Source organism: Epinephelus fuscoguttatus, linkage group LG3, assembly GCF_011397635.1.
Source record: "Epinephelus fuscoguttatus linkage group LG3, E.fuscoguttatus.final_Chr_v1".
Classification (NCBI taxonomy): Eukaryota; Metazoa; Chordata; class Actinopteri; order Perciformes; family Serranidae; genus Epinephelus; species Epinephelus fuscoguttatus.
Window position 1 is genome coordinate 5,427,495 of NC_064754.1, and position 26,174 is coordinate 5,453,668.

Sequence of the window (26,174 nt, forward strand, 5' to 3'; positions counted from 1 at the left end):
AAAACATTTAGCTGGCCAATCTCCAGATTGAGCAACTCTTACATTTATTTTTGGCATCTCTTTATTTCTGTCATAAACAACTTCTGGCTCTCAGGCATGATCTTGTCCAGTGACTTCTCTAAACTGTTGACCTTACTATTTAAGCCTCTTATTGAAGCTAATCTTAAGGTAATCAATTTTACAGTTTTTCTTTTTAAACTTTTCTATTACTTGTCCGTTTGTCATATCAGCTGCGGATTTATTGGACTTGCTGCGAAATCTCTTTCCATATAACACTGCTGACGGCTCTATTGTCTGTTTATATGGAGATGTTCAGGTTATTTCAAACATTTCTTCATACCCAATACAGGATCAGGAGATAAACTCACGTTGCGTCGATTGCTCAGAGAAGGTAGAGTTTTGAATTGTTTAAACTCTTTATTCTAACTTTCTCTACAACTTCGGTCAACGTTGGTGTATCAGCATGTTGGCACTGGAACCCTACAAATATGAGACAAATGGTGCCTTCACTTTATGGTATTTTTATCGGAATCCTTTGCTGGTGAAGAGGAATAACCTTGTCATTATTAATGTGCATGGTAATGCTCGTTTTTGACGTTGTGCTCTTCACTCTGCATGGCCGATGAGTTCTGGCCAAAATGTATCTTCTTTAAATAGCATTCAGTGTTTCCCTTGGATTTTTTTTCCAGCAGTGGTGCTGAAGTCTGGGAGTTTTTCATTTTGTGCCGCTGGAAGGTATTTAGACACATATTTTGCAGATGGGGACTTGCATTTATTCATAAAGTGCTTCCCATGCCCCATATGCTGTTTGGGGCTGTACACATACCGCGTTTTTTGCGCCCTCAAATTTATCGTTTTCAATGTAGACGCACACCAGATGCACGCGTTCTTGATCGCCTATTGACCAGAGTTCAACTTTTGCCATGTAGCAGTATGTGCTGCATGACATGTGACAAGTATCAACCAACCACAGCTGGCAGATATCTTTATCTTCTTCCGTAAATATCAGTCTGCTGTAAACATGGAAAAAAAATTCATAATTTTAATGCAGTGCTATCTGGAGCTTTACATCTGGTCCACAGACAAATTTTTGGTCTAAAACACACTTACAAAATAACGCCTGGAAGAAGATCAGTTCTGCACTCAGGATTTCTGCTTAGTAAGCTATGATGCAATGCTGGTTAAACACCTTGAAGCAAATCAACACTCCTGTCACTGCATACCTCCTACAATCCTACAAGTCTCATTTGGTGGCAAAATAAATCATGCAGAAATATTGTTTCAGGTGATTTATAGCTTTGGTAAGTAGTTGGGCAGTAAGTGAGGTAATGTACAGGAAGCCTGTCATAGTAACAAGGAAATTATCTTTCATCCACATGAGAATAAGTGTCTAATGTGGGTTTTCATCACAGTCAACCCATGTGCCTCTCAAACAATGACTTACTTAAAAGTCAGGAGACATCAGAGGCAATATTAGACTCGACTGAACTGACTCATGAATGACATTATAACATCCTTAGGAACAGTGAAAGCTCATCTGTCAGATGTTGACCTTTGGAGCCTGCAGCATGGCCTTGGAAGCTGGAGTCATTTCTGGTTAGACACACGCCTACCTCCTTAACGCGACCTTCTCTTCCTGTCATTATTTCTTTCAGACATAAATTAGTTTTATCTCAAATCAGTGTGAGTTTCCTACCGTGTTCATCATACCTCTTGTCCTTGGACTGTCTCCCTCTGGTTCATCATGCTCCTCACTTTACTCTCACTTTATCTCATGTCTTCATATGCGCTTGTCTTACGAAAAAGGAAGAAATCGACCCACAGATATGCCATATTTCTTACAATGAATACCCATATACATTCTTAATAATCTATTGCTCTCAAAAGTTTGAGTATACCGTAGTGTTGTCACGATACCAAAATCTTTGTTTTGGTACCGATACCAATATCAATTTCGATACTTTTCGATACTTTTTGGTACTATTCCTAAGGAAAAGTCCTTTTTGATACAAACCTTTAGAACAATAAATAGTAGAGGTGTAACGGTACCAAAAAATCATGGTTCGGTAAGTACCTCGATATGGACGTCATGGTTTGGTTGCTCAAATGTTTCTCCAAGTTTGTGTTGTCTCGTGTTGTCTCCCTTTGCGAGGCAGACTTTCTCTTGTCTTTTTTCACATGCACCAGCTGCGAATGTTGACACAGGTGTTGTCATACACACCACTTGTGAATATGTGCTCCAATAGGAACAAGGAAGGTGTTTGTGTGCATAAATGAATTAAACAGATTAATGAATTGAATCAATTTAAAAAGTACCGGTATTTTCCAAATGCAGTATAGTACCGTTTGGAATACTCTAGTACCGCGGTACTATTTTAGTACCGGTATACCGTGCAACACTAGTATACCGCAAGATATCAGTAATCGCTGAGCATGGAAATTTATTCTTGACTTCGGAAATAGTGCAAAATAATCTTACTAGCTTTTTTCCTGTGCTTTCAACTGCGTCTTATCGTCTTCATTATTACTCTACATTATTATAACATTCACCTCTAAGTGATTTACCTGGAAAAAAAGATAGTCAGTAGACGTCATGTCCAGATTATTTTCAAATTAGTAATCTCAATTAGACCAATTTAGTGCTGACTCACATAAAGCAATGCATGTTTCATACGTCAGAACTGTGGAGCTCATGTAAAGTGGACCAGAAACATACAAATAAATGTGACCTTTAGCAGAAGTTACAGGATCAGACATCGTGTCCTCATGTGATCTCACCACAGTGTTGTTTGACCTTGTGTCAGCACAGTGCATGTTGATGAGTCAGAGGGAGAGCAAGTTAGTTTGGACATGCATTCTTTCATAAGCGTGTTGAATTTTGTATTTGTTTATGTTTCTGTGTCTTTGGGTGTGCCTTTGTGTATGTCATGTGTTGGGTGAATAGGCCAAAGGAGGGGCAGATGACACAGTGTTCACCACAGACACTCATTAGCCCTGAGTTTCCTGTTCCTTGAAATGATTTAGCTAATGAGAGACAGGCCTAACTCCAGTCTGGCCACTGCACCCTCCCACTCTGTGACCATTTTCTTATGCCATTCTTACTCTGATTAGATGCTTGTTTTTTCTGCTGTCCCTGAAATTGTACAACAAAGGCAATCAAATCAACACGTCTGTGTGTGCAGGCATTGTCATCGTCCCAAAATATAATATATACTCTAATTTCATCATATGTGCACGAAAATAGTCTATCAGATGTCTGCAGGGCCACTTTACTTATTCTTTGGAAATAATCAAACAACTCACATTTGTACGTATGGAGTGTTTGCTGCACTTGAGAGGAGTGTGGTTTGTTATCTGGCATCGATGCAGACTCAATGTTGGAAGGTTTTATAACCCACTTCCACTCGCTGCTAATTGGTTTGGGATGGCACTTAATATGGCGGACCCTCTATGCCAACAAGCAAACGGAGTGGAAGTGGGTAGGGAGAGGGTGTAGGGGCCGGACTGGAATTGGGCCAGAGACAGAGAAGCATCCACACTCTTTTGAATGGTAATGCTATTGTGGTGGTTTCTATTATTGAAAATGAAATTATTTGTGTGTGCTCTGCACAAAGAAATTTCAAGCAATGAAGAGTTCTTTTTATGTAGGTTTTACTATTCAGCCTTTATTCAGCTAAGTTTCACTTTTCATTTATTTTGATTACACTAACATACTTACCCATATTCATATTTAGATGCTTTCTACTACAGCTAGGATGATCTGTTTACCATTGAGCAGCTGCCATGGGAGTAGAATGACAGCAGAACACACATTCCCATTCAAATCATCCATTTCAGGATGGTCAGAGTAGCCATTTTTATGTGTACCATTGCAAATGCAAAGATAAAATTAGCAGTGGAGGAGTAGTATGAAACATGGAGAGGCGTCTTTCATCTTATCTCCTTTGCCTTGCTGCTAGAAGGGAACTGAGCATTGCTGGATTCAGGTTACAGCATTACCCAACAGGGTTGTGTACTGAACTCTGTCCTTGTAAGGGTACCAATCAAATTACGTTGATCATGTGGTATACCAATTCACGTTAAATCCATTGTTGCCAAATGATGGCAACTGAGAGAGCACATCTTGAGAACACTGGGTTTAGATAAGAGGCTGAAGCGCCACAAAGCATGCCAAAGCCTGGATGCCAGCCGTGGAGCTCCAAGGCCGGCAACGGAGCTCTGCGGAGCTGCGAGGTTCAACTTCAGACAGGAGGCGATAGAATCTGGCTGTGGAGCTCCGACGGCTATTTCATCAGGTGCTCCACTTGCCGCATATTTGGCCGCTCTGTCAGCTGCTCCATTGGCCGCTTCATCTGCTGCTCTATCGTCCTTTCTGCAAGTAAACCCATGGCTGTAGTACCAATCTGGTACTATTTTGCCGTAAATCTAGTAATAGCGTAATATCACGATCAGTATTTTGCTCATTTTCATTCTTGTATTGAAGATTTCTACTGGAACATGTTTTTATGTTTTAATGCTCAAAAAAACACTTCATTTTAATTTTTAATTTAATTTTATATACTTTATTTTCCTCATACTATCAATGCTCGAACACCTGTTTTCACCCTCTGTCTGATACGCTTCATTTTAGCACCTGTCTTTTTAAGCTTGCCTCCCGAAAAAGCCCAGTCTGCTCTGATTGGTCAGTTTCCGTGTCTTCCCTATCTTGGCGTCTCTGCATTGTCATTGCAGTGAAGGAATGACTGTAAAGGAGAACAGTGGCACTTGTTACTGTAAAAAAAAAAAAAATCAATCACCAATAAAATCTTCTAAATGCAACCAGACATGTCCCAGCAGGAATATGATCCAAAATTGGGGAGAAATAAACAACATCAGCAAAAAATAAAATAAAATAAAGTTTACCTGATATTAGCATGTACGAGAAAGGACGAAGTAGCTACATGCATGCTGTGACTGTAACAGAGAATAGCAGCACTTTCTACTGTGAAAAAAAAAAAAGATCAAAGCTTGCGTGTAGCTCCATTAAGCAGTGTAGGTTACGTAATGTAAACACCTACAGTCGTAGGTGTTTACAGTGGTTTTTGCTCACAGGGATAACTTTTAAATATATTTGCATCATTATTTAAATTTTTTTTTTTTTTTTTTTTTACACATTTTATATAAACATCCTTTATTGTATATATAGGACACAAAGTACAGAAAATTACCCTTTAAAGACTAAAAATGAATAACACAACATAAATCGTTGTTTCATGAGCAGCGGTTAAAACCGAGATAAACCACAAAATAGAATCAGTTGAAATTATGTAAACATTGTGTGGGAACAGCACCTCTGTTAGGAAGATAAACTGTGAGAGCTGCATGACTGTGTTGAGTGACCTCTTGGGAGCAGCCTGAATTTGTTAACACTGACTGACGATATTTAAATAACAAGTTATACTAAGAAATATAATTATCCTTGACACCCTGTGTATTTTTTATGTCTCATAGGTTTGTCTCTTGTCTCTATTTCAAGTGAACATAACCTCTAACAGAGCATGTGTCTGACTTTTGGTGCATTTGACTCAATTGGTGTCATGAAAAGATTTTCCTACCCCATACAACTGCAAACAGTGCCATATTATTGGAAGTTTGTAATACCATATTTTTTTGTATTCAGAACTAATTCTGTGTAACCCATCCAAGCTTTAGCTTCCATGTCGCATTTCGAATAATCTCTTAAAAGTAGCTCCAGTCTTGAAGTCTATTTAATATTCTATTTAACATGTTATTTTCCTTTGCACATAATCAGCAAGACAAAAACTGAAAACACTATTGTTGAGAGAAGAGAGAGGTGTGCGTGTTAATATGGGTGTGTGTTTAAAAGAGGGGAGGCAACTGTCAAGGCCACCCTGCCCGGCAGCCTTGAGAGCCAGATTTCAGAACAGGCGGTTTTCGTATCCAACAGTAACACCTGGTTTGTAACATAGAGCTCATTCTCGACGAGTGCCTCCCTTCAGCATTTTTGTAGCTGAAATAAAACAGCAGAGATATCGGTCCTTTTTTACTGTAACGCCAGATGCAATCCATTGCCTTTATTGAAACCTACATGGCAATACTTAAAAAAACAAAACTGTGCTTGTCTGTTGACATTTGACCAATTATGCATGAGCTCACATGCAAATAACTTTGTGCAGCATGTGGAAACCTGGCAAGCCCTTTTTAGTTGTCTTTAGTAGTTGATGTGAAAGTTTCCATGGTGTTTAATGTGCTGGGTAAATATTATGAACCTTAGATGAATGAAAACCAGTCGGACTTTGCTGAATCATGCCAAAATGCTGTGGGGCTGGTCTGTATGAAAATCAGAACAATATGTGATGTCATTGTGATTACAGATTGATGGAATATCTTTAGCTGGGATTTGCCAAATTGTTAAGAGCTAGGGTTTTCAACCTTTTCTGAACTTAAGCTTAACTTAAAACGTACCTGAGGACCACCTCCCCAAATAAATGATAAGAAAACATACCATTACAAAAAAGGAGAACAGATAAACCAGGCTGTAAATATGTATTATGTATATATTTGTCCCTGAAGCCCGTCTCTTTTCCTTAGGGCATATTCTTTTGGCTTTCCGAAGCTGTTTTCTCACTGTTGTACAGTCACCACCCTGACAACCGCCTACCTGCAAGGGTGTTCCCTCAAAAAGCAAAGCATTTTCAGAAGCGGCTGCTGCAGCTACAGTCCACAGCTGTAAGGACAGGCAGGTGCTTTAGTGAGCACTGGCAGAGCTAGCTTGTAGCTACATACTTTAACTAGACAACAGAAATCAATGAAATTACTAATACAAAACTGTACAGGATTAAAGATATGGGTGATAATTTTGATTCTATACTTACTGAAAAAGTCTGTAATAAAAGACAAACAAATGCATTATATATGCAAATGTTCTATTGTTTATCGACTACCATCCAGGAGCGCTGACCTGTGTCTAGCTGCCGCTGGCATGGGGTTGTACATTGAAAATAATAAGGGCATATGTTTGACACAAGGGCGGAGTGTTTTGGCCTCAAGTATGTGTAGGTCTGCTTCCACATGACACATAATAGTACACACCAGTGCATAGTATCATCAGACAATGTGAATAAAAATAATTTTATTATTGATTATCAGCAATGTTGCGTTTAAAATCTAACTTAGGCCTTGTTCACACGGATACCGATACAAATAAAAACTGATTTTTCTTTATCCCATGTAAAAAAAATTCCGGGTTTACATGATCAGTTGTAAAAATGATATCCCTGGTTACATGAAAACGCAGAAACGGCAGCTTTTTGTTGCAGTTAGCATGCCAGGCCAGTAGGTGGCGATACGCCATCTGTCAAACTCCAAACAGAACTCATGTATTTCTAAATTCACTACTTTATTAAAACTGTTTTAAACTTTGAAGTAAACCCAAATAATGTAACGTATATTTCAGGATAAGTACAGCATAACACAAGTGATGGTAAATTGAAACTCACTCACCTTGAATTCTTTAAACAAGTCAGGGTGTCTGTCTTTAAAGTGTTACGCCAGGTTTGAAGTGTTTCCTCCTTTGATCTGGCACCGTTTGCATACTGGTTTTTGCAAGTTTATAATTACTGCGCTTTCATCTGCCTCAAATGCAGAATATCTCCACACGCAACTCCTACTACCAGACTTTTCGACAAACCAAGGTGTTGTGGCTCCAGCAGCACTTGTAGAAGCCATTATTTCTAGCAAAGACGATGGAGAACAGGTGTTCTTCTTTGGCGCTAGTCCTCTGCACGGACTGATGCGCGTATACTGACCCTGTCAGTTCCGACAGGAATCGACACGGCCCGCTGAAGGCAAAGTTGTGTCTGGTACTTACGGTACTGGAAAAAAACAGGTACCGACGTATTTTTTGCGTGTTGGCACCAACCTGGTACTGAAGTATCGGTTCTCATGACAACCCTAGGCACTGGTGATAAAAACAATGATAAACTACATTTTAATTTTATGTAGCAGTTAGCTGCTATGCATTTCCTAATATTGGGCACAGCAGACGTCTTTGTTTGCCAATGTAGTGGTGATGTTGATGCAGCAGTGCTCATTCATTTGTAAGCTCGTAAGTAGTCCCAAAAGTGCTAACAAAACGTAAACAACCCGGCATATATCCGCCATATGGTTCCTGGGTGCCTAATGGGCATGCGCGAACTGGGTTGCAACGTCATCGTTTTCCAAATTCTCTGTCTGTCCTGTTTACACGTCTCCATAGAAACGGATATTTTTAAAAACTTTCACTTTGGAAGCTGTTTTTGAAAATCTCTGTTTTCGTTGAGAAAAACGCTGGTTACGCGTAAATTATAGGTGCAAACGCAAAGGTAAACACCCGTTTTCAGAAATATACGGAACCGTATAAACAGGCCCTTAATTTATGGTTAGAAATCCTGTGAATTCTGGGAACAGAGTGATATGGATATGATATGGGAACAAACAATCTTAATGGAAAACCTTTAGCACTACTTGATACACAGGTGTTTACACTGAAGTACCTGATAAAGCCTCTTCTCAGGACTGTGTGCAAACTGTTCTTGTTTCACGTCCCCCTCACACCCCTCAACGCTGTTTTGTTGCACCTGTTATTGTGCAACAGTTTAACCTTTATAATTTGTCTCAGATGTTTGAGGTGCAAATTGGTCATAGCCAGTTTCAGACTTTTCAGACTGCATACATCCACATTCACGGCACTTTGAATCTGCTGCATCAATAACAGCTGTGCTCAGCTCAAAACGTACTGTAAAGTAGCTGGTGGAGTATTCTATACGCTGTCTTTATGTGATTTTATGTTGTAGGCATGGGAAATGTATTTCAGTTTCAAACCTATAATTTGACACTGGCTAAATGTGGATGGTTATCCAAACAAGCAAACTTCCTCCCTCCTTCTCTCTCTGGTTGTTCCTGCATTTTTATTTGCCTTTGGTCCTTCTGTGAGTCAGGAGGTGTTGTGGCTCTTAATGCCAAACAGATTCAGTTTCTGCTTATTCCAGAAGTTTCTGAACGGACGGTGAACTATTCCGGTACAGAGTTTTCTCCCCTCGCCTTTCATCTGTCAGCATCTTGTGTTGGAGGGAAAAGAATGTTGGCTTGAGACCGTACACTACACTCTCCCAAAGGACTTTTTATCTGTCATTTTTTCCGGAACGTGCAACTCCTTTTTCTGTATTGTGGAAAACCTGCGCTGTGTCTCAGTCTGTGGTGGTAAAGAAAGGCTCAGGACACAAAGATTGGTGCTTAGTCAGTGTGCGTCTTTCTTGAGCAGGTCTGGACACAGTGTTGTGACACACAACAGTACAGCAGAGGGGTCTCTGACTAACAAGGGAGTGTTCACTACTTTTATAGTATAGTGTTTTCGACAAACAGGTCTACATACTGTAACAACAACTCTTACACTTCCTCATGTTTTTCTTGAGATTTGCTGTCTTTACTTTTGACGAATGAGTAATCTCAAACAAGGAAATTAATTCAACATCTTGTTGTCATGCCTCACAAAAATCCCGTCTCGCTAACCACTAAGGAACAGTCACAGTGAAGATACTACATACACGTTGACATAAATGATTTCTCAAAGTGTGACAGCCGTTAAATCAAGCACTAGCATTCTTCTTGTTTTTGTCTTACAGTTCTTGTTTTCTCAAGCATACTTAAGCAACAGGTGCAGTTAACTGCTTAGCCATTCTGACTATGATCTCCTTCATTATTCACTACTCTTCATCAATATTTTCCACTGTATCGGCAGTTTTTTTTTGTACAGTCATTGCAGCCTGTAGCCTGCTGGTGAAAGCTTTACACTTGTTGCACTCAACATAGGGTTGGGCTATATGGTTGTAAAAAATAATTCTATGGGAGAGTGAGCTGTAAGTTTCTACATCCTGTTCTGTTTCAATTCTTCAACATGTATATTATAAGTTTTGAAGACATCCTGGGTTACTGAAATAGGGAATAGAAAAGATACTGTGACTGTAGTAATACAGGCCTATTCATTTTAACACAAGTGATTTTGCCACTCACGTTAATAGGTAGAAAATATACTGTTATTTTATTGACTAATGTAGAGTAATTAAGTTTGTACCCATTAAAAGATTAAAATAAACTTTTTTTTCAAGGTATCTTATCTTGTTTGGGGGCCATTTAAATGGGCTAGTTGGTAATCAAAGGATAATTCATAAACATTTTAAATTTGTATCTTGAGATGGCTCCATTCAAGCCTCCAAGAAAGTTTGGAATTTGGCAAGGATTGTATTGATTAGTTATATAAAGAATTGTATCATCAGCAAAATGATTAATTGCCAAACGTTGAATTGCTCGGACAAAGAAACCAAGAGACAAGGGGCAGCCCTGTCTGCTGGATCTTCTTAGGCGAATGGCAGCTGACATTTGTCCATTGGTGATGATTTTGACTTAAGATTTTTTATAAAGCATGCTGACCCTATAGATAAATAAAGGACCAAAGCCAAACTTCGCCAAGACCCTGAACAGATAAGGCCACTCAAGCCTGTCAGAAGCTTTGACAGTATCAAGAGTAAGAGCCATGCAAGGCTGGAACTTGCCAAGTGGCTGATGTTGAAGAGCCAACACAGATTACTGGCAGATGATTGTTACAAAATAAAGATTTTGCAGCATTGCGGAAAATGGTACGAGGCAATGCATACAAGGCTCGGTGTATTTTATGCAAAGACGTTTTTCAAATTCAGCATGATGGGAATTAAGGCGGTTACATCCTGCTTGGAGAGTGAGAAACACAAAATTGCCAGCAAAACTCACCGACAAACACCACTTCTGATCTACTTCAATTGAAGTAGATCAACTTTTTCCTGGAGCAAAAAAGTGATGTTTTATGTTAAAATAAACATTTGGGCAAAATTAGGTATATTGGTGGGTAATTGATGTTGGTGCTGTTATTTGTTCTTTTAATCCTCTTTTGTTTATTGTAAAGTAAGTCTTAAACTCAACTCTGAGTGGCATTAAAAATAATTGTGCTGTGTGCTTCTTTTTAAATCCTTTTTCATGAAAGATAATTTGTCCTTTTATACAAGCTTTTAGTGTGTCTGGTAATCTTTATTATTCCATCATTTTTAGCTTTCTGATTAGCAACTTATTTGTCTACAATGAGGTTGGTGAATTCCAAAATCTACCAGCCACTCAGTAGATTAGCCTTGTTTTTCTTTATTTGGTGAGTGAAGCAAATCTAGCAGCCACTTGCATATTTTACCAGCATTTGGCTGGTGGCTGGTGCCAATTTCCAATCCTAACTCTAAGTGTACGAAACCCCAACATCTCCAAAGTAGAGTTTCGCCTTTGTTTTAGGCTTATCGATGCCTCTTTAATCTGTTTACATCAACTACAAATACTAAAAGGAAAACACAAGTGTTGTCTAGCAATCACATGAAATGAAATACTCCTGGCACAGCTGTTGTGCCTCTTTGCTGGTGCTGCCATGAGTTTGTGGTAACTGATCTGCTCCAGCAGAGTGAGTGCTCATCTGCTTCGTGAAAATTTACTACCATCCAAGCTCAGATAGCGTCGCTGGCTTTTACCAAGGCTGGTTGTTATTTGTGTCAGCTCCTTGAAAATAGAATTTATCTCAGAGGGATAACATGGTTCTGTTGATATTTAACAAGAGAGTGAAATATTTCTCTGTGGAATATTTCTAGAGTGCTTCTGGGTACCTGAGCACTATTTCTGTCCAGGGGCCCTCGGATATTTCTGGCATAGTGACCTCTTAGTGTGGCATGAGGGCAAGGGAGGAGGATTCCCTGCTTTCGAACTCACACACTGGCCTGGGGCCATAGTAACATGCAACATTAACTGGTTTCCAAGATCTTGACTCAGATACATCCTGACTAATCAGATTGCATATATTTGTTTCATGTTTACATCTCAAAGTTGCACCTTGAATAACTCGAAATAATAAATCTTAAAACGTGGAATTTTTGATCAAAATCTTTTTTGATTGATTCCTTGTTGACGGATCTCAAATCTCAGTGAAATTACAACAGTTACTTGTAAAGGCTGTTTCTTCATTAAAAAATGTTGTGCAGATTAAAGTTGAATTTACCATTGTAAGTCGTTATACCTGTTATCTTACTACCTTTTTTGGCTTTTGCTAGTTAGAATAGAGCACATCTCTGGATGATATTTGTATAACAGCCATGATTGAACAAAGTGCGCTTTTATTTGAACATTTGCACTGAATAGATTTTTTTTACTCCCTCACAACTGCCCAGAATGCTGAATGGTTTTGTTCTTCCAAAACATGAGGAGACGCATCAGACTAAATAAAGGCTCACACCCACCCTTTCCCTCCGTGTTTGCATCGTCCAATCACAAGCTGCCACAAGGTCACCTGTGTAGTTTTGCATGGGAAATGTCTCTGTCAACAAATACAGACACACACACACACACACACACACACACATACACACACACACAGATGAAAAGAGAAGCACTTAAACCTGGGAAGGAATGTTTATCTCCATGTCATACCTGCCTGCGTGTCTGTGTGTGTCACTTTAGGAGGGCCATGCGAGGAGGGGATGGAGGTTCAGCATGGAGCTCCTGACATGACAGACAGAAGAAAAGACCAAGGCTCATCACAGGTAGACTGAAAGGCTACTACACTATATAACCTATGGATCAGTTTACACTCAGCGATAGAAATATTAGGGTTGAGCCAAATACTAATAAGGACGAGAATCATCAGAGTAAATTGTGTCAACATCCTTCCTGCGATGAAGGAAAATCTTTGCTTGGGTAGGTGTGTTCAGCTCTTACTCTTGTGGTTAGAAATGTTCTCCAGATCAATCCTGAAATTGTTCTGTAAATAGTTTTCTATATATAGCAACCTCTGATCAACCCATATCAATTTCAGGCATTTCATTTTTCAATCCCACCCTTATCCGGTTAAATCCCCACCCATTCCAAGTACGGATACAGATATAGATAATTAAGGGGCCGTACACATGCTGCATTTTTTGCTCCCTAAATTGCATTTTTTTTAATGACGCGCATGTGTTCCAGATCCCTGTTCCTTTCCTTTTCTTTGCTTCTTCTTTAAATAAAAATGGAAAAGAAATTGATCATTTTAGTGCAGGGCTGCCAGATCTTTTACAGCTGTCCCATGGACAATAGGTCTACACACAAACAGCACCTGGAAGAAGATCAATTCTGCACTTTCAGTCGATCAATTCAGGTAAACAGACTATGATACGGTGCTTGTTGAGGTTGTTTAGCAATGTCAAAGGCAACCTGCTGCCGCACTCTTCAAAGGTGGCACAGAAAAGGCACATGAGCTGCACACAGCGCCTGACCTCGCGTTTTCCAGGTGCTTAAAGATGTGGCATGTGTACGGCTAAGTTGGTTGAACAGATAAAATACAGATAATGGTGTACATGCTTATCCCTGAGAAATACTGTCTTGGATTTAAAGGATGCTAAGCCAGTGAGTGAGGGAGATGCTGCATCACTAGTGGCCACTAGATGCTGACTTGAAACCTCTGGCTTCATGGGGCCCATTCCAGCTGCTCACCTGGTAGAGCGGTGTCCCATACACTATGACTGTATCCTTGCTGCAGCTGCTTCAGGTTCAATTTCGACCCACGGCCCTTTGCTGCATGTTATCCCCTTCCTCTCCCCCTTTCATGTTGTAGCTGTCCTATCTAATAAAAAAAAGCTGAAAAAATGATTGAACTGTATAAACTATAACAATAATTTGGAATATAATCATTTTGTGTCTTCTTCAGTTACCTGAATATTGAGTGTGTGTGTGTGTTGTCTCGAGCAGGTGATGCTGAACAGTGAGGAGGGTTTGGATGATGATGAGAGAACGAAAAGGAGAGCCGAGAGGAGGAGAGCTAAAAGGAAAGTGAGTGAAAAGTATTCTGTTTGACTTAGAAGGGCTCGTAAGCTGCGACCATAGAAATAGAACGAATAGAAAGGAGATTGACCTGTTTGTCGTGGTCATTTGACTAGTTAAACAGAAAATGGCAATTGTTGTTAGTTGTTATTGTTATAAGGTCAGTGGAGCCGTAAAGTGTGTTAATGTTTGGCATTTTGGCGCCATGTCGCCATCTTGGCTTTTTTGGAGCTAGAAATGACCTTAGTTGGATGAGAGGGTAGACCTGTAAAAAGCGAGGGGTGGATCTGACTAGCAGACAGCCTGTCAAGCAATCAAGCAAATGGCCTTGCCCTTATGTATGCATAACTTTAAGCCTTTATAAAATGTAAACGGGTGACATAAAAAAATGTACTATCTCCGTACAGTTATCATGAATGTTAAAATTAGCTACAGAGACCAAACCTGTTTTTTGTACCAGGCTGTAAACACGTTTATTTATGCTGTAAAGTTTTGCATTTTAACAAAGTTGTCCGTTGGGAACTACAACGGTTGCAACGGCAACGGTACTTACACAAATGGCCACCGCTCTGACCATCCTGCAATGCCGATTTTAACATGAATGATCCTCCTACTCTCATTCAATTCTATGGCTGCAACTACCAAACATAACAGAGCATCATACAGGTACAGAACCAGAACAAATAGATCCATACCAAGAAAAAGGGAAATTAGAAACTGTGTAAACGGACAGCAGATAGCTTAGGAATTACACTGACTGCTCAACAACATTCAAAAACATAATTCAAAATACAGATGTATGATATTTGCCTCCATGTTGTCACATCACACATCAGACTAACTCTCCTCAAATGTGCTTTTCTAGCTGAAGGGTACAGTATGTAGTCAAAGAGGAGGAATGTTTGACATAAGAATGTGATAAATCCACTTGGTTTCATTTGGTAGCCATTTGTTTCTTTTATAGTTTTGTGAAATGTCCTAAATTAGAAACACAATACAGAACAAACTACAATGTATGCAACAGTTTAGTGAAGTTAATACAATCTCTCTATCCCCACATCATTAATTTAATAGAAATCAAATTGTATGTGTAGGGATAAATATATGTAGTCCATGTTGCAGCTCATGTCTGTTTTGACTCCTCTACTAACTGACATGAATTGTCTTCACTCCACCACCACACCCTTATTTACTCATGTCACCTGTTGCTCCACCTGTCTTCACACCATTTTACAGCTGCTACTGTATTTACCTCTCATGTTTTCAAACATGTTACCACACCCTCGTCATAACTGTTCCCTGTTCTCCCCTTTTATGACACACCTAAATGCACGTGCCTCATCACCTGTGTTCATACATAGGCCTATCCCTGTGCCATCCCACAGCCACCATGTCCATGCTTTCCTTTCAGAGGCAGAAGGAACGGAAGAAACTGGAGAGAGAGGAGAGGATGGAGGATGCCTCAGAGCAGGTGAGAACATTAGGGCCTGAATGTAATCTGTCATCCACTGTTATTTTGCTAGAGCGGTCTTATCAGTACAGACAGCAGAGTTTGCATTAGCGTAGTAAAACTTTCAACAGCACACATGGTGCAATGCGCAGTTTTTGGATGAAAACTGGACCAATATGAACACAATGTAACATTTTCATAGAAATTGTTGTATGTTTCACAAACGTTAACACTTTGCCAGGCACTGCCTAGCTCACAAGCTATCAAACAACATAAACACATAGAAGATTACCATTCTGATGCGCAGTTTTAGTTACACATTCCTCACCTGAGACTCAATTATATATGGCCAGATCACTCCCATGTTTCCTCTAAAGCTAATGCTAGTATCACCGTTAGCAACGTTGTTCTGAATCAACAGCGTTGCTGTATAAACATTGTGCCCAGCCTCCAGTCTCCCCCAGGTCGCTCCGGTGAGTAAGTGGCTCAAAACCTCCTTTCGCATTGTTAATTATCACTGTTTACAGAGTTAGCATGGCTAGTTGTGCTAATATAGTTAACAATGCTAAAAGGGTTTAGAGGCTCAAAATAAAGCTACTTACTCACCGGGGCTACCTGGGGGGGAGACCACAGGGTGACTACTATGTTTCAACAGCAAAACCATTGTGACACCAGGACGGCCTTACCAGCAGTAATCTCCGAATGAGTGGCGTTGCAAGGTAGCTCCTACCCTACCTGGTGGTGTGCATTGCAGATTGGCCAAGGCTAACGTTAGCTAACCAGTGAAGACCAAAGTGGGCACTGTTTTCCATGTTAACGCGACTAGCCAGTTGTGTAAACAGGAAAAAGCAAATGCATTGCTCAACGTTCCATTTTAAAAACAATTATTTGGACAGCTTATGCCTTTGTGTTTAATATCTATCTAATAACATCTCCATTAAACCCCAGTAAGAATATGTGACCAGACTCTTCTGGGTCATTTGTTAATAATGCTTTTCACTTTTAACAGGAAGACGAAGCGACTGGAGCGGCGTCAGAAAGTGAAAGTGAGGAGGAATTGAAAGAGGAGGAGAAATGGACCTCTGTTCGTCCCCGAAACAAATGCAGCCCTGAATCAGTCCCTGCCCTTCTGACAAGACAGAACAAGAGCAACGGCCAGCTGCCCTACAGAACCTCGGAGGAGGTGGGTTGAAGTGAGGTTGGCATGCTTGTAGTATATCATTGTTCCTTCAAAATAAAATGTATTATAAACCAGAGTACCCGGTGACCAAGTATTTAGGTCAGCAAAGTCACAGAGTTACCTGATGGTTTGACAGTCTGCAGTGTTCTTCAGCAAAGTATCCAGTTGAACCTTTCATAGATGAGACATTGAATCTGTCTCTGCTCACTGTAAAGTTGGATGTATCCTCCTGGTTAATTTAATTGCTTTGAAACTGGTTCATGCAAAGTGGCAAACTTGATTAAGCAAACTGGCTTTTCCTGGCATTGCCGATTTGCCAACAACATGCCATATTTTCTTTATGTTGGGAGAGTACTCGAAGCAAAAGTCACTTTGTAAATAGGGCTGTGTACCGATACACGCTGCGAATATGACAGTTTCCTGCTTGGCCGGTACCTGCTGGACCAAATCACAATGGAGATTGCAGTGCCAGATTGTGTGCTTAGCGACTAGTGAGTTTGCAGTTTAGAGAGAGAGAGAGCTTGTGTGTGGGAATTTGAGGCATGACAGTAAAGTTGCGGCTAAAAAATAAAGTGGAAGTGCAACAAACTGCAGTTCCTTGAATGGCCAGTGACTGAGTGAGTCAGCCCCCATAGGCACTCAGGTTAAAATGTCCAACATGTTTATGCCCTGGTACAAAAATGGTTTTGGTCTCTTAAACAAATATCCCCGTTCATAACAACTGTACGGACGCTGAATTTTTATATAACTCACCCTTTTATGTTTTATTAAGGCTTAAAGTTGTGCATGTTGAAGAGGGCGGCCATTTTGAGTGACAGGCTTTCTGTGAGGTGTCGCAGCCCTTCGCTCCTCCTCAGCTCCAGCTCCTCTTGTCTAAATTTGGTCACTTCTGGCTCCAGAAAATCAAGACTACGATGGCCAAATTGTCAAAGTCTGTGGGATGAAGTTAGCCCCGCTTAAGGGAGACTGTTAAGGTGGACTAGCTATTGTCATTGTAGTAACAATCTCAGCCACTTTTAAACATGTAATGAGAAACGTCTGTCTGCTGAGTGTCTCCTGAGTCAGGGAGACAATTATTGATCCCAACTCAATATATAATTATAATTTATTTTGCTATTTATTTTATTAGAACTGTAACTGTTATTTAGTTTCTAATGATTGTGTTTGAGTTAGTTTTTATTTATTATTTATTGTATTTATATGTATATTTCCGACTGTTAAGAGTTAATATATAGTTCATTTTCAAGTTCAAATTTGCCTTTGCAAATAAAAAAAGTTCCTTAATGACGTTGACCGTTGTTTTGTGCTTTATATTTTCTTTTTAAATATCGGTTCAGGCATTGTTTACTTAGTGGTATGATTTTACAAATATCATTTTAGTACCATTATCAGAAAAAAACCCAATTGATACCCAACCTGATTTTTAAAAGGGTGTTAAATATCATTGGGCCTTACTAACTAGTATTTGACACAAGAAAAGTTCTTAAATTACAAAACTCCTTGTCACTCATGAATGAGATTTAAAATTGTTAATTGAGAAATATTTTGGTGTAGACTCAGACTTATTTCAGGGCTGGAGGAAATCATGTTGGTGTACGCTGCAGGAGGGCGCCTGAGCCTGTGAAGCTGTACAGACAAACGTGTTGAACCACCTTCCTAAACTCTGTCGCCCCATGTTTGTATCCCTCTAGGGTTTAGAGTTGCATCAAGTGCTTGGACCCTGGTATGCTTGTAATGCAAGACTATCTTTCCTTGGTCTGGTCTTGAGTGGGGAAGTTCACTTTGGATTTTTGTTGTGGCTTGTGTTCACGCTTCCAAGTTATTAGTAGATCAACAAAAATCACAGTGTGACAAGATTTGTTAAACTCTTAGTAAATCGTCATCCTGTAACTTGAGGTGGAGGGGATGAAAAAATCCAGCAAATCCAGTTATACTATAGTACTTGTAACTTCAAACTAAGAATTTATAGACCTGTCTGTACTCCATAATTTGCTGTCTCTTGTGTTCATACCTGTCAGAGTGAAGCACACCACACTTTCATTGGAAGAGGACCAAGACCTCTATTTTAAGGTATCATGGTGCAGTTATTTGTATTAGCTGCGTTTGATTGGCTCCTCTGCTAAAACTAACAACGTTAACACTGCAGAGTTTCTATAAATTGCTCTAAACTTGTTTGGTATGAACATAACCTTACTTAGCACCATGAAAGAACTCCTCGACCACACCTGCGGTGCAAGACTTTGATCTCCTACCTGCTCCAGAGGCAGTCGACCTGCACTATTACCTTTCAGAGATCATATTTGTTTTAATATTATACATTTGTTTTGACAGATACCGCTACTTGACACATACACAAACACTTTCCAGTTCTCAAAAAACAAATATTTGGATAAGTCATAAGTATAAGCAAGCCATGAATATGTGTGCAGAAAGCTGAGTCCAAATCACTGGGCTGGAGTTTTGATTGAGTAAGTTTTGCCTTTCAGCTGTTTTGGATTGAGCTTACCACAGAGATGATACCACCTGGATAACAGAGATGGACCTGTGTTGATTTACTAAATATTCAAATCAGCATTTGGTCAGAGCAGATGCCTTTTCATTTTGTCAGCCTGTTGCATTGAGTGTTTTGTGTCACTTCTTGGTGTTTCAGGAGCCAGAGTGGGACGTCAGCAGTGCATTTGTGGCCAACGCTGCGAGCCACATCAAACTCAAAGCCTCGAAGAACAGAGCGATACAGATCTCCAAAGAGAACAAGGAGAACGAGGCCAGGAGCAGCCAGGTACACACACACACACACACACACACACACACACACAGTCTGTTCATCCAGTTTGTAGCCATTTATCCAACATCCTAACCTCCTCCATGTACTACAGTAGCAAATCTGTCTGTTGTTATTGCAGGTGGAGAGCACAGAAGAAATGAAAAGGAGGGGGGAGGCTATGACAGGTGACTATCAGTTTGCTGTCCTTTAGATACACCTTGGGCCTTTTATTAAGTCCAGTGAGCAAGACACATGTCATTACATTGTATAAGTACATTCAGTCCCTCAGATTCCGAATATTGTGCAAATTTCATATTTAATTTATTCTGTTCTTTCATGCTCTTTTCAACCTATAATCACAAAAAGCAGAATTAAAGATCTGTGTGTAAGATTTAGTGGATTTAGTGGCATCTAGTGGTGAGGATTGCAGATTGCAGAATGTTAGAATTCATTTAGTGTTCTTTGTTCAGGAGGTTTTTACCAGCAGAAGTCGCTTTCTCTCCAAAACAAACAGACCGGGGGCCGTATTCACCAACATTCTGAGAGTCCTCTCAGAGAGCTCCTAACTTAGCCTAAAAACCTTTAGTAAGGAGTCCTAGTTTAGGAGTGGTTTGGCAAATCCTCAGAGCAACTCTGAGCAAGGAAGAAACAGAAACTGTTACGTCAGTGAGAAGTTGTGGCTGACTCTGTTGCTAGGTATGATACATTCTTTTAAAAGACGTGATTGGTTGTCAGAGACACACCCTTTGTGAGCCTGCAAGGTGTGGACACCCAGTGGAAATGAAATGAAAGTGAAAGTGTTGTCATTAATGGTGCAATTCCACTGGATGTGTATCAGTTGCAGAATGGCAGCAGTGGTTATCCGCTGCGTGCTCTGCCGTCCGTCAACACCCACCGGCTGCGTTTGCTGTGCGGAAGACATCTCGGTGCACCTCCATGATTAATATCTCCTCATCCATGGTGTCAACGGGGTGAAATGACGTCTGGAAACCTCTGACCTGTTGACTTCAGGCCTGCCTCCGCCCATTATGACGTTTTCAAGGTGTAGTGCAGGGAAATATGATCCCCCGTGAACACTGTGTATTTTAATTTGAAAATTGACCGGATGTTTTATTTTGTTTCTGTGCACGACTTCCTGCCCCGCACGATCTGCTCTGTGCTAAATTGCTGCATTGTGCTCTGGCGTCCGGGAAAAACAATAGTCCTGCGTATCTTTTGCGGAGGGCTCCGGACCGCCGCAGCTGTGACGGAGCCGGAACGCAGCACAGCCACAGCCGGTGGAAGCACACACATTGACTAGAACTTAAATGTATCAGCTCCGCTGCCGTTCCGGAGCACAGACGCAACCAACACGCATCTGGTGGAATTTGGGGGTTAGTGTGATCACTCTGCTGATGGACAGTTGACACAGACCAAAGTCATCACTGCTGCACTGTTGCATTTTTCCAGTTTTTCAAATATCTCAGTGTTGTGATCATTTTGTTTCTGGTGTTATTATTGTGTCGGGTGGGAAATGTGTGCATATCCTTGAAGAGATCCTCCACAAATTATTATTCCTGTACAGTCTTATCTGTGGCATTTCATTTACTCATGGTCATCCAGTGTTTAAGGAATGTTTCTGCCATTTCTCCTCTCCATGAGAAACTCCTCCTTGCTCCTAACAGTTTTTTACCTCAGGAGCTCTTTTAAGGACCAAGATGCTTTGTGAATAACTTTAATCTTTACCAGGACCAAGTCTTAACTTTAAGGGGAAATTCTGAGAAAACATTACAGTTCTAACAATCTTCCTAGAATTTTGTCACTTAGTATTAGGAAGCTTTGTGAACACAGCCCCAGGTGATTAAAACCAGTAAAACTGAGTAAAGCAGTTTCACATTACAGAGCAGTGTTTCTCTGGCACCGTTTGGCATGTCGGAGACGGGCCACTGGCCTAGCACTTGTTAATGTGTGCTCACCTTTTTTCTCTAATAACTCAAGATGCAGACGTTTAGGAGATTTTTACCAGGAACGGAATTATCTGCAGAGGCCTCCTCCTCTCCTAAACAAATGGACCCAGTGATTTCAACAGGAAAAACACTTAATAATGCTGTTCACGTTTTTCCAACACTGCTTGTTGCAGAGATGCTGCTAACTATGTCGGCCGACACAAAAATGTGAAAACCAGAACTTTAGACTACACTTTGTACTGACATTGCTGCTCATGCAAAGGGTTGAAGGTCAATTAACCCAAATGAAAAACAAAGAAACATATTTTCTCACATCCCATGAAGATTGATGTAAATCTCAGTGCTGCTTAAAACTACAAAAATTTGCTTGGAAAGATTAAACATTAATTAGCATTGCTATTCAAAATCAGTGTCCTTGGTGATAAAGATAATTCACACAATGCACTGTCAACTGATTTTATAAAGAAAGTTTCTTAGGTAGACTGAAGTGTGCGCGAGGGAATCCATCATGTCAGTGAAAGTCCTCTTAAGTTTAAAAGTGCAAATCTGTATGTGTGTGCACATTCTGCAGTGCAGGGCATTCAGTTGTTCGGGCAAGGCCAGTACAGCCAGGCTGTGGACATGTTTACAGAAGCCATCTGCTGTGACCCTAAGGACCACAGGTGAGCTGAAATGTGAACTCCGACCTAAACTCAACTGCACTCACTTTGTCCTCTCCTGATTGAACCACATCATTTTCCTCTGTCTCCTTCATATTCACTTTGGTTTAAATACATGTCTCTATGTGTGACCCTCTCTGGTCTCTCAGGTTTTATGGAAATCGCTCGTACTGTTATTGGTGTCTGGAGCAGTACTCCTCTGCCCTGGCAGACGCTCAGAGGTCCATTCAGCTGGCTCCTGATTGGCCGAAGGGATACTTCCGTAAGGGGTGTGCTCTGTTGGGGTTAAAGGTTAGCACCTGATGCACTGCAGATTTATACATCATTTCCATTCTGTGTTTTAAAGGAAAATGTGGTATTTTTGAACCTGGACCCTATTTTTCCATGTTTTTATGCTTAAGTGACTAATGAGAACAACAGCTATTGAAATTATCCAGTATTAAAAGAGACAGCTGCAGTGAAATTGGCTGCAGTGAACCCCTACAGGAGATTGTGCACCGTCAATTAAGGTTCACTAAAGGTGCTTGTTTTGTCACTGACAGGGTCACATTGTTCTTAGAAGTGTCTGACAACATTATGAAAAGGGTGCTAAAGAGAAATGAAACCATTTTCCTAACCTTCTGCTGATCCCGTCTGTTTGTTAGTGTGTATAACCATGAGGAGAGGATGTCGTTCTGAATCCCGCAGACTTTGTGTTGAAATCAGCTAAATATTCAGCCATGACAATGAAAATCTTTAAGATAACACTTAGCTATGCATTGCGTGCTCCAACACAACACACTCTTTCCTGCACTCTTCTCTCCAACTTTCACTAACTTTTCAGCCATTGCATCTCTTATGAGATTTCAAAATAAAACGTCTTGCATGAGACTTTGTCACAATAAGAAACAGACCAGCGAAAGGTAAGAAAAAACATTTAATGTCTCTGTAGAAATCTTTTCTGAAATGTTGTCAGACACTTCTAATTACAACCTGAGCCGGTCAGTGGCAGAATCAAACACTTTTAATGGACATAAGTTGATGCTTTTAAATTGCTCTGAATGGTCGCATTGCAGCCTGTTTGTCTTGCGCAATACTGGACCAACATCAAAATTGTTGTCTCCATTGGTCACTTAGACACAAAGACATTTGAAAATACAGTCCAATTTCAAAAATATATAAGTTTTCCTTTAAAGCTCTAGAGACTTTAGAGACTTCACTTTATCGTGACAATAGTACTGGTGGCACATAATCTGTGAAAAAACAAACAAACATTGTCCTCCTTCTGCTACTGCTTCTAATGCATTTGGAAGAGTACACCATGCATGTGAATGAAAACAACCAGTCAGTGCTCATTAGATATGAATTAAGATTGTCTTACTGCATTGCCTTTTTCTCGCCTCAGATGTTTTCAGAAACATATTTTAGTGTTCAGTTTAGCTGTAATGTGAGAAAGTTTGGGATCCAGCTGCCATGTTGAAAAAGGGTTGAGTGAAAAAACAAGCACCACCTACTGGCCAGAGCAAACTTTCTCATTTGACAGCTACACAGTACACTTAAATATGTTTCTGAAAACATTTGAGGTGAGAAATAGGCAATGCAGTGAAATCTTTTTCATATTTGATCAGAGCTGCCTGTTTGACAGTTTGACCACAGTTCATGAGCAGTGACTAACATCACTGACAGCTGCGTCAGAGACTCACCTCTAGGTTGTTTGCATTCAGGCATGGTGGATTTGTACAAATGCATTTAGGAGCACAAATAGGAGGCAGAGGAGCGTGACATTTTTATAGATTATCTGTGTTATGCACTGCTGTCAGAATACAGTGACAGCTTCTATTAATTTCACATCTGTGAAATGTAAAAAGTGAAAGGATGAATTAAAAACTACATTCAAAAACTTCATTCTTTCATCAAGTAGTGTTACATCATGTGTTTTGATTTTGCGGCCTCTAACATCTAACATTTCCAGGTGGTGATGTGTTTTGTGTGTGTGTGTGTGTGTGTGTGTGTGTGTGTGTGTATTCCAGCGGTACAGTGAGGTAGAGGAGGCCATGGAGCAGGTGTTAAAGTTGGATCCTAACTGTAAGGAAGCGTCCAGTAAACTCTTTACCTGCCGGGTCCTGCAGCTCATGGTGAGAAGAACAACCAACTAAAACGCTTGCCTGCCATCAGAGTTTATTCTTTCAAGTTAACTGAAGCATTTTATGTGGGCTAACTGATTTAAAAACATCATATGGACATGGTAAGTCAAACTAGGTCAGCTGCTTTAGATTAAGCATCTTGCCTCAATGGATTTTGAAGAGAGAAATACATAAGGCAACTTTAACTTTTTGAGTTTTTCTGTTTCACTTTTTTACTTCAGAGGTTGGGTTTTGAGGAAGAGCAGAGTAAGCTGCTGCTGGAGAAGTTCACCACAGTTCAGGCGGTGATCAACTCACCCGAGACCCAAAGTAAGAGCCAACTGCAATACAAGTGCTCTCCACGCTGGGGCAGCACTGCTGTGAGTTACAGTCACATCAGACATCAGTAGCAGAAACATGCTTAAACTACTGTCAATACATAAAGTCAGTGATAGCAGACATGCAGTAATATCCTGTGAGTAGACAAACACTTTCCATGCACAGTAAATGGCAAATGGTGTTAAAGTGATGAAGGATACGATGTTTGCTAACAGTGTCAACACACTGGTGTAGCCAGCCAGAGAGAGATATGTAATTTACAGAAGACCACAGTGGTTAACCATTTTAAATACGTCTCATTTATGCTCTGTCTTTATTGTTTTGTCATTACGTGATGTCTACTTCCTGTCTTCTCTTTACTTCCAGCACTGAAGCACATATCTCAGCAGGACCAGAGTGGGTATGTTGTATGGGTATTAGCAATACATATAATCACTGTATTCACTTCAAAATTTAAGCCTGGCTTCACTACACTGTCTGTGACTGAGCACAAATCAATCATGAATTTATGAAAAACATTTAAAATAAGCTTCTTTCATATGACAAACATTAAGAAACAGCTTTAGAAATCATTTTATTGAATACATCATAATTCATTTATTGTGCCATGGAAGCATTAACACATTTCTCTTTCAAATAGCTGTATATATATTCATATTTCTATCTATCTATCTATCTATCTATCTATCTATCTATCTATCGTTCTATCGTTCTATCTGTCGTTCTATTGTTCTATCCATCGTTCTATCTATCTGTCGTTCTGTCGTTCTATCTATCGTTTTGTCGTTCTATCTGTCGTTCTGTCGTTCTATCTATCATTCTGTCGTTCTATCTCTTGGTCTATCGTTTGTTCTATTGTTTGTTCTATTGTTTTATCGTTCGTTCTATCGTTTGTTCTATTGTTCTATCGTTCTATTGTTCTATCTATCGCTCTATCTATCTGTCGTTCTGTCGTTCTATCTATCGTTCTGTCGTTCTATCTATCGTTCTGTCGTTCTATCTCTTGGTCTATCGTTTGTTCTATTGTTTGTTCTATTGTTTTATCGTTCGTTCTATCGTTTGTTCTATCGTTCTATCTATCGTTCTGTTGTTAGTTCTGTTGTTTGTTCTATCGTTCGTTTTATTGTTTTATCGTTCTATCGTTCTATCTATCTATCATAACTCAATGCAACCTCCATCAGCAGGTAGTTCTAGTCAGCAGCTGCTAAATGCTAACATTAATTAGCTCTCCTCTTGGTGATTTCAACATGGATTTGCAGTACACAGTGTAGCATTATCAGGGAAACAATAGGGTGCATCCCCTGACACATTAATAGTGAGTTTACTGCGTCCTTTTGTCCTGACGGCGTTCCAGGGAAGATCTCTGGACAACAGGATGCCGTTATTCTCAACCCTGCTTTTTAGCCTGCACATAATTAATGTGACACAACAGAAAAATATTGGCCACTGCCATCTGTGATTGCCATCTTATTTGCTGATAGGTGGAAGTCAACAAAGCGATTATCAGTGGATACTGAACTCGATAAATTGAGGCATCACTGCTTTGATATTTTAAATGATAGACAAATAATCACTTTACATCCCTTGTCTGTCCTCCAGGAGCTGTCGCTCTCTTTGGGTTGGGAACATCACGTTGGAAGTTACAGAGAAAGAGCTCTGGGATCTCTTCAAAATGTAAAAACACTGTGTGTGTGTGTGTGTGTGTGTGTGTGTGTGTGTGTGTGTGTGTGAGGAAAGATTGCATTGTTATAATGAATTCGGTTTATAAAATCAGTTTTGAGGAGTAATGATGACACTTAACCAAATCCCATCTACTGTAGTTATTCTGGCACAACTACAAT

The 26,174-nt window shown here is 40.1% G+C and overlaps 1 protein-coding gene across 1 annotated transcript in view; it reads left to right on the forward strand.

Moving 5' to 3' along the window:
- LOC125886069 (uncharacterized) overlaps positions 1-26,174 on the forward strand; it is a 35,332-nt gene that overhangs the window by 4,960 nt on the left and 4,198 nt on the right. Inside the window, exons 3-14 of the mRNA XM_049572010.1 lie at positions 12,556-12,638; positions 13,822-13,902; positions 15,305-15,364; positions 16,353-16,526; positions 19,174-19,302; positions 19,427-19,472; positions 21,805-21,895; positions 22,042-22,183; positions 23,902-24,006; positions 24,237-24,324; positions 24,700-24,733; positions 25,933-26,007. Of these exons, the coding sequence (XP_049427967.1) occupies positions 12,556-12,638; positions 13,822-13,902; positions 15,305-15,364; positions 16,353-16,526; positions 19,174-19,302; positions 19,427-19,472; positions 21,805-21,895; positions 22,042-22,183; positions 23,902-24,006; positions 24,237-24,324; positions 24,700-24,733; positions 25,933-26,007 (1,108 nt within the window). The remainder of the gene's footprint in view (positions 1-12,555; positions 12,639-13,821; positions 13,903-15,304; positions 15,365-16,352; positions 16,527-19,173; positions 19,303-19,426; positions 19,473-21,804; positions 21,896-22,041; positions 22,184-23,901; positions 24,007-24,236; positions 24,325-24,699; positions 24,734-25,932; positions 26,008-26,174) is intronic.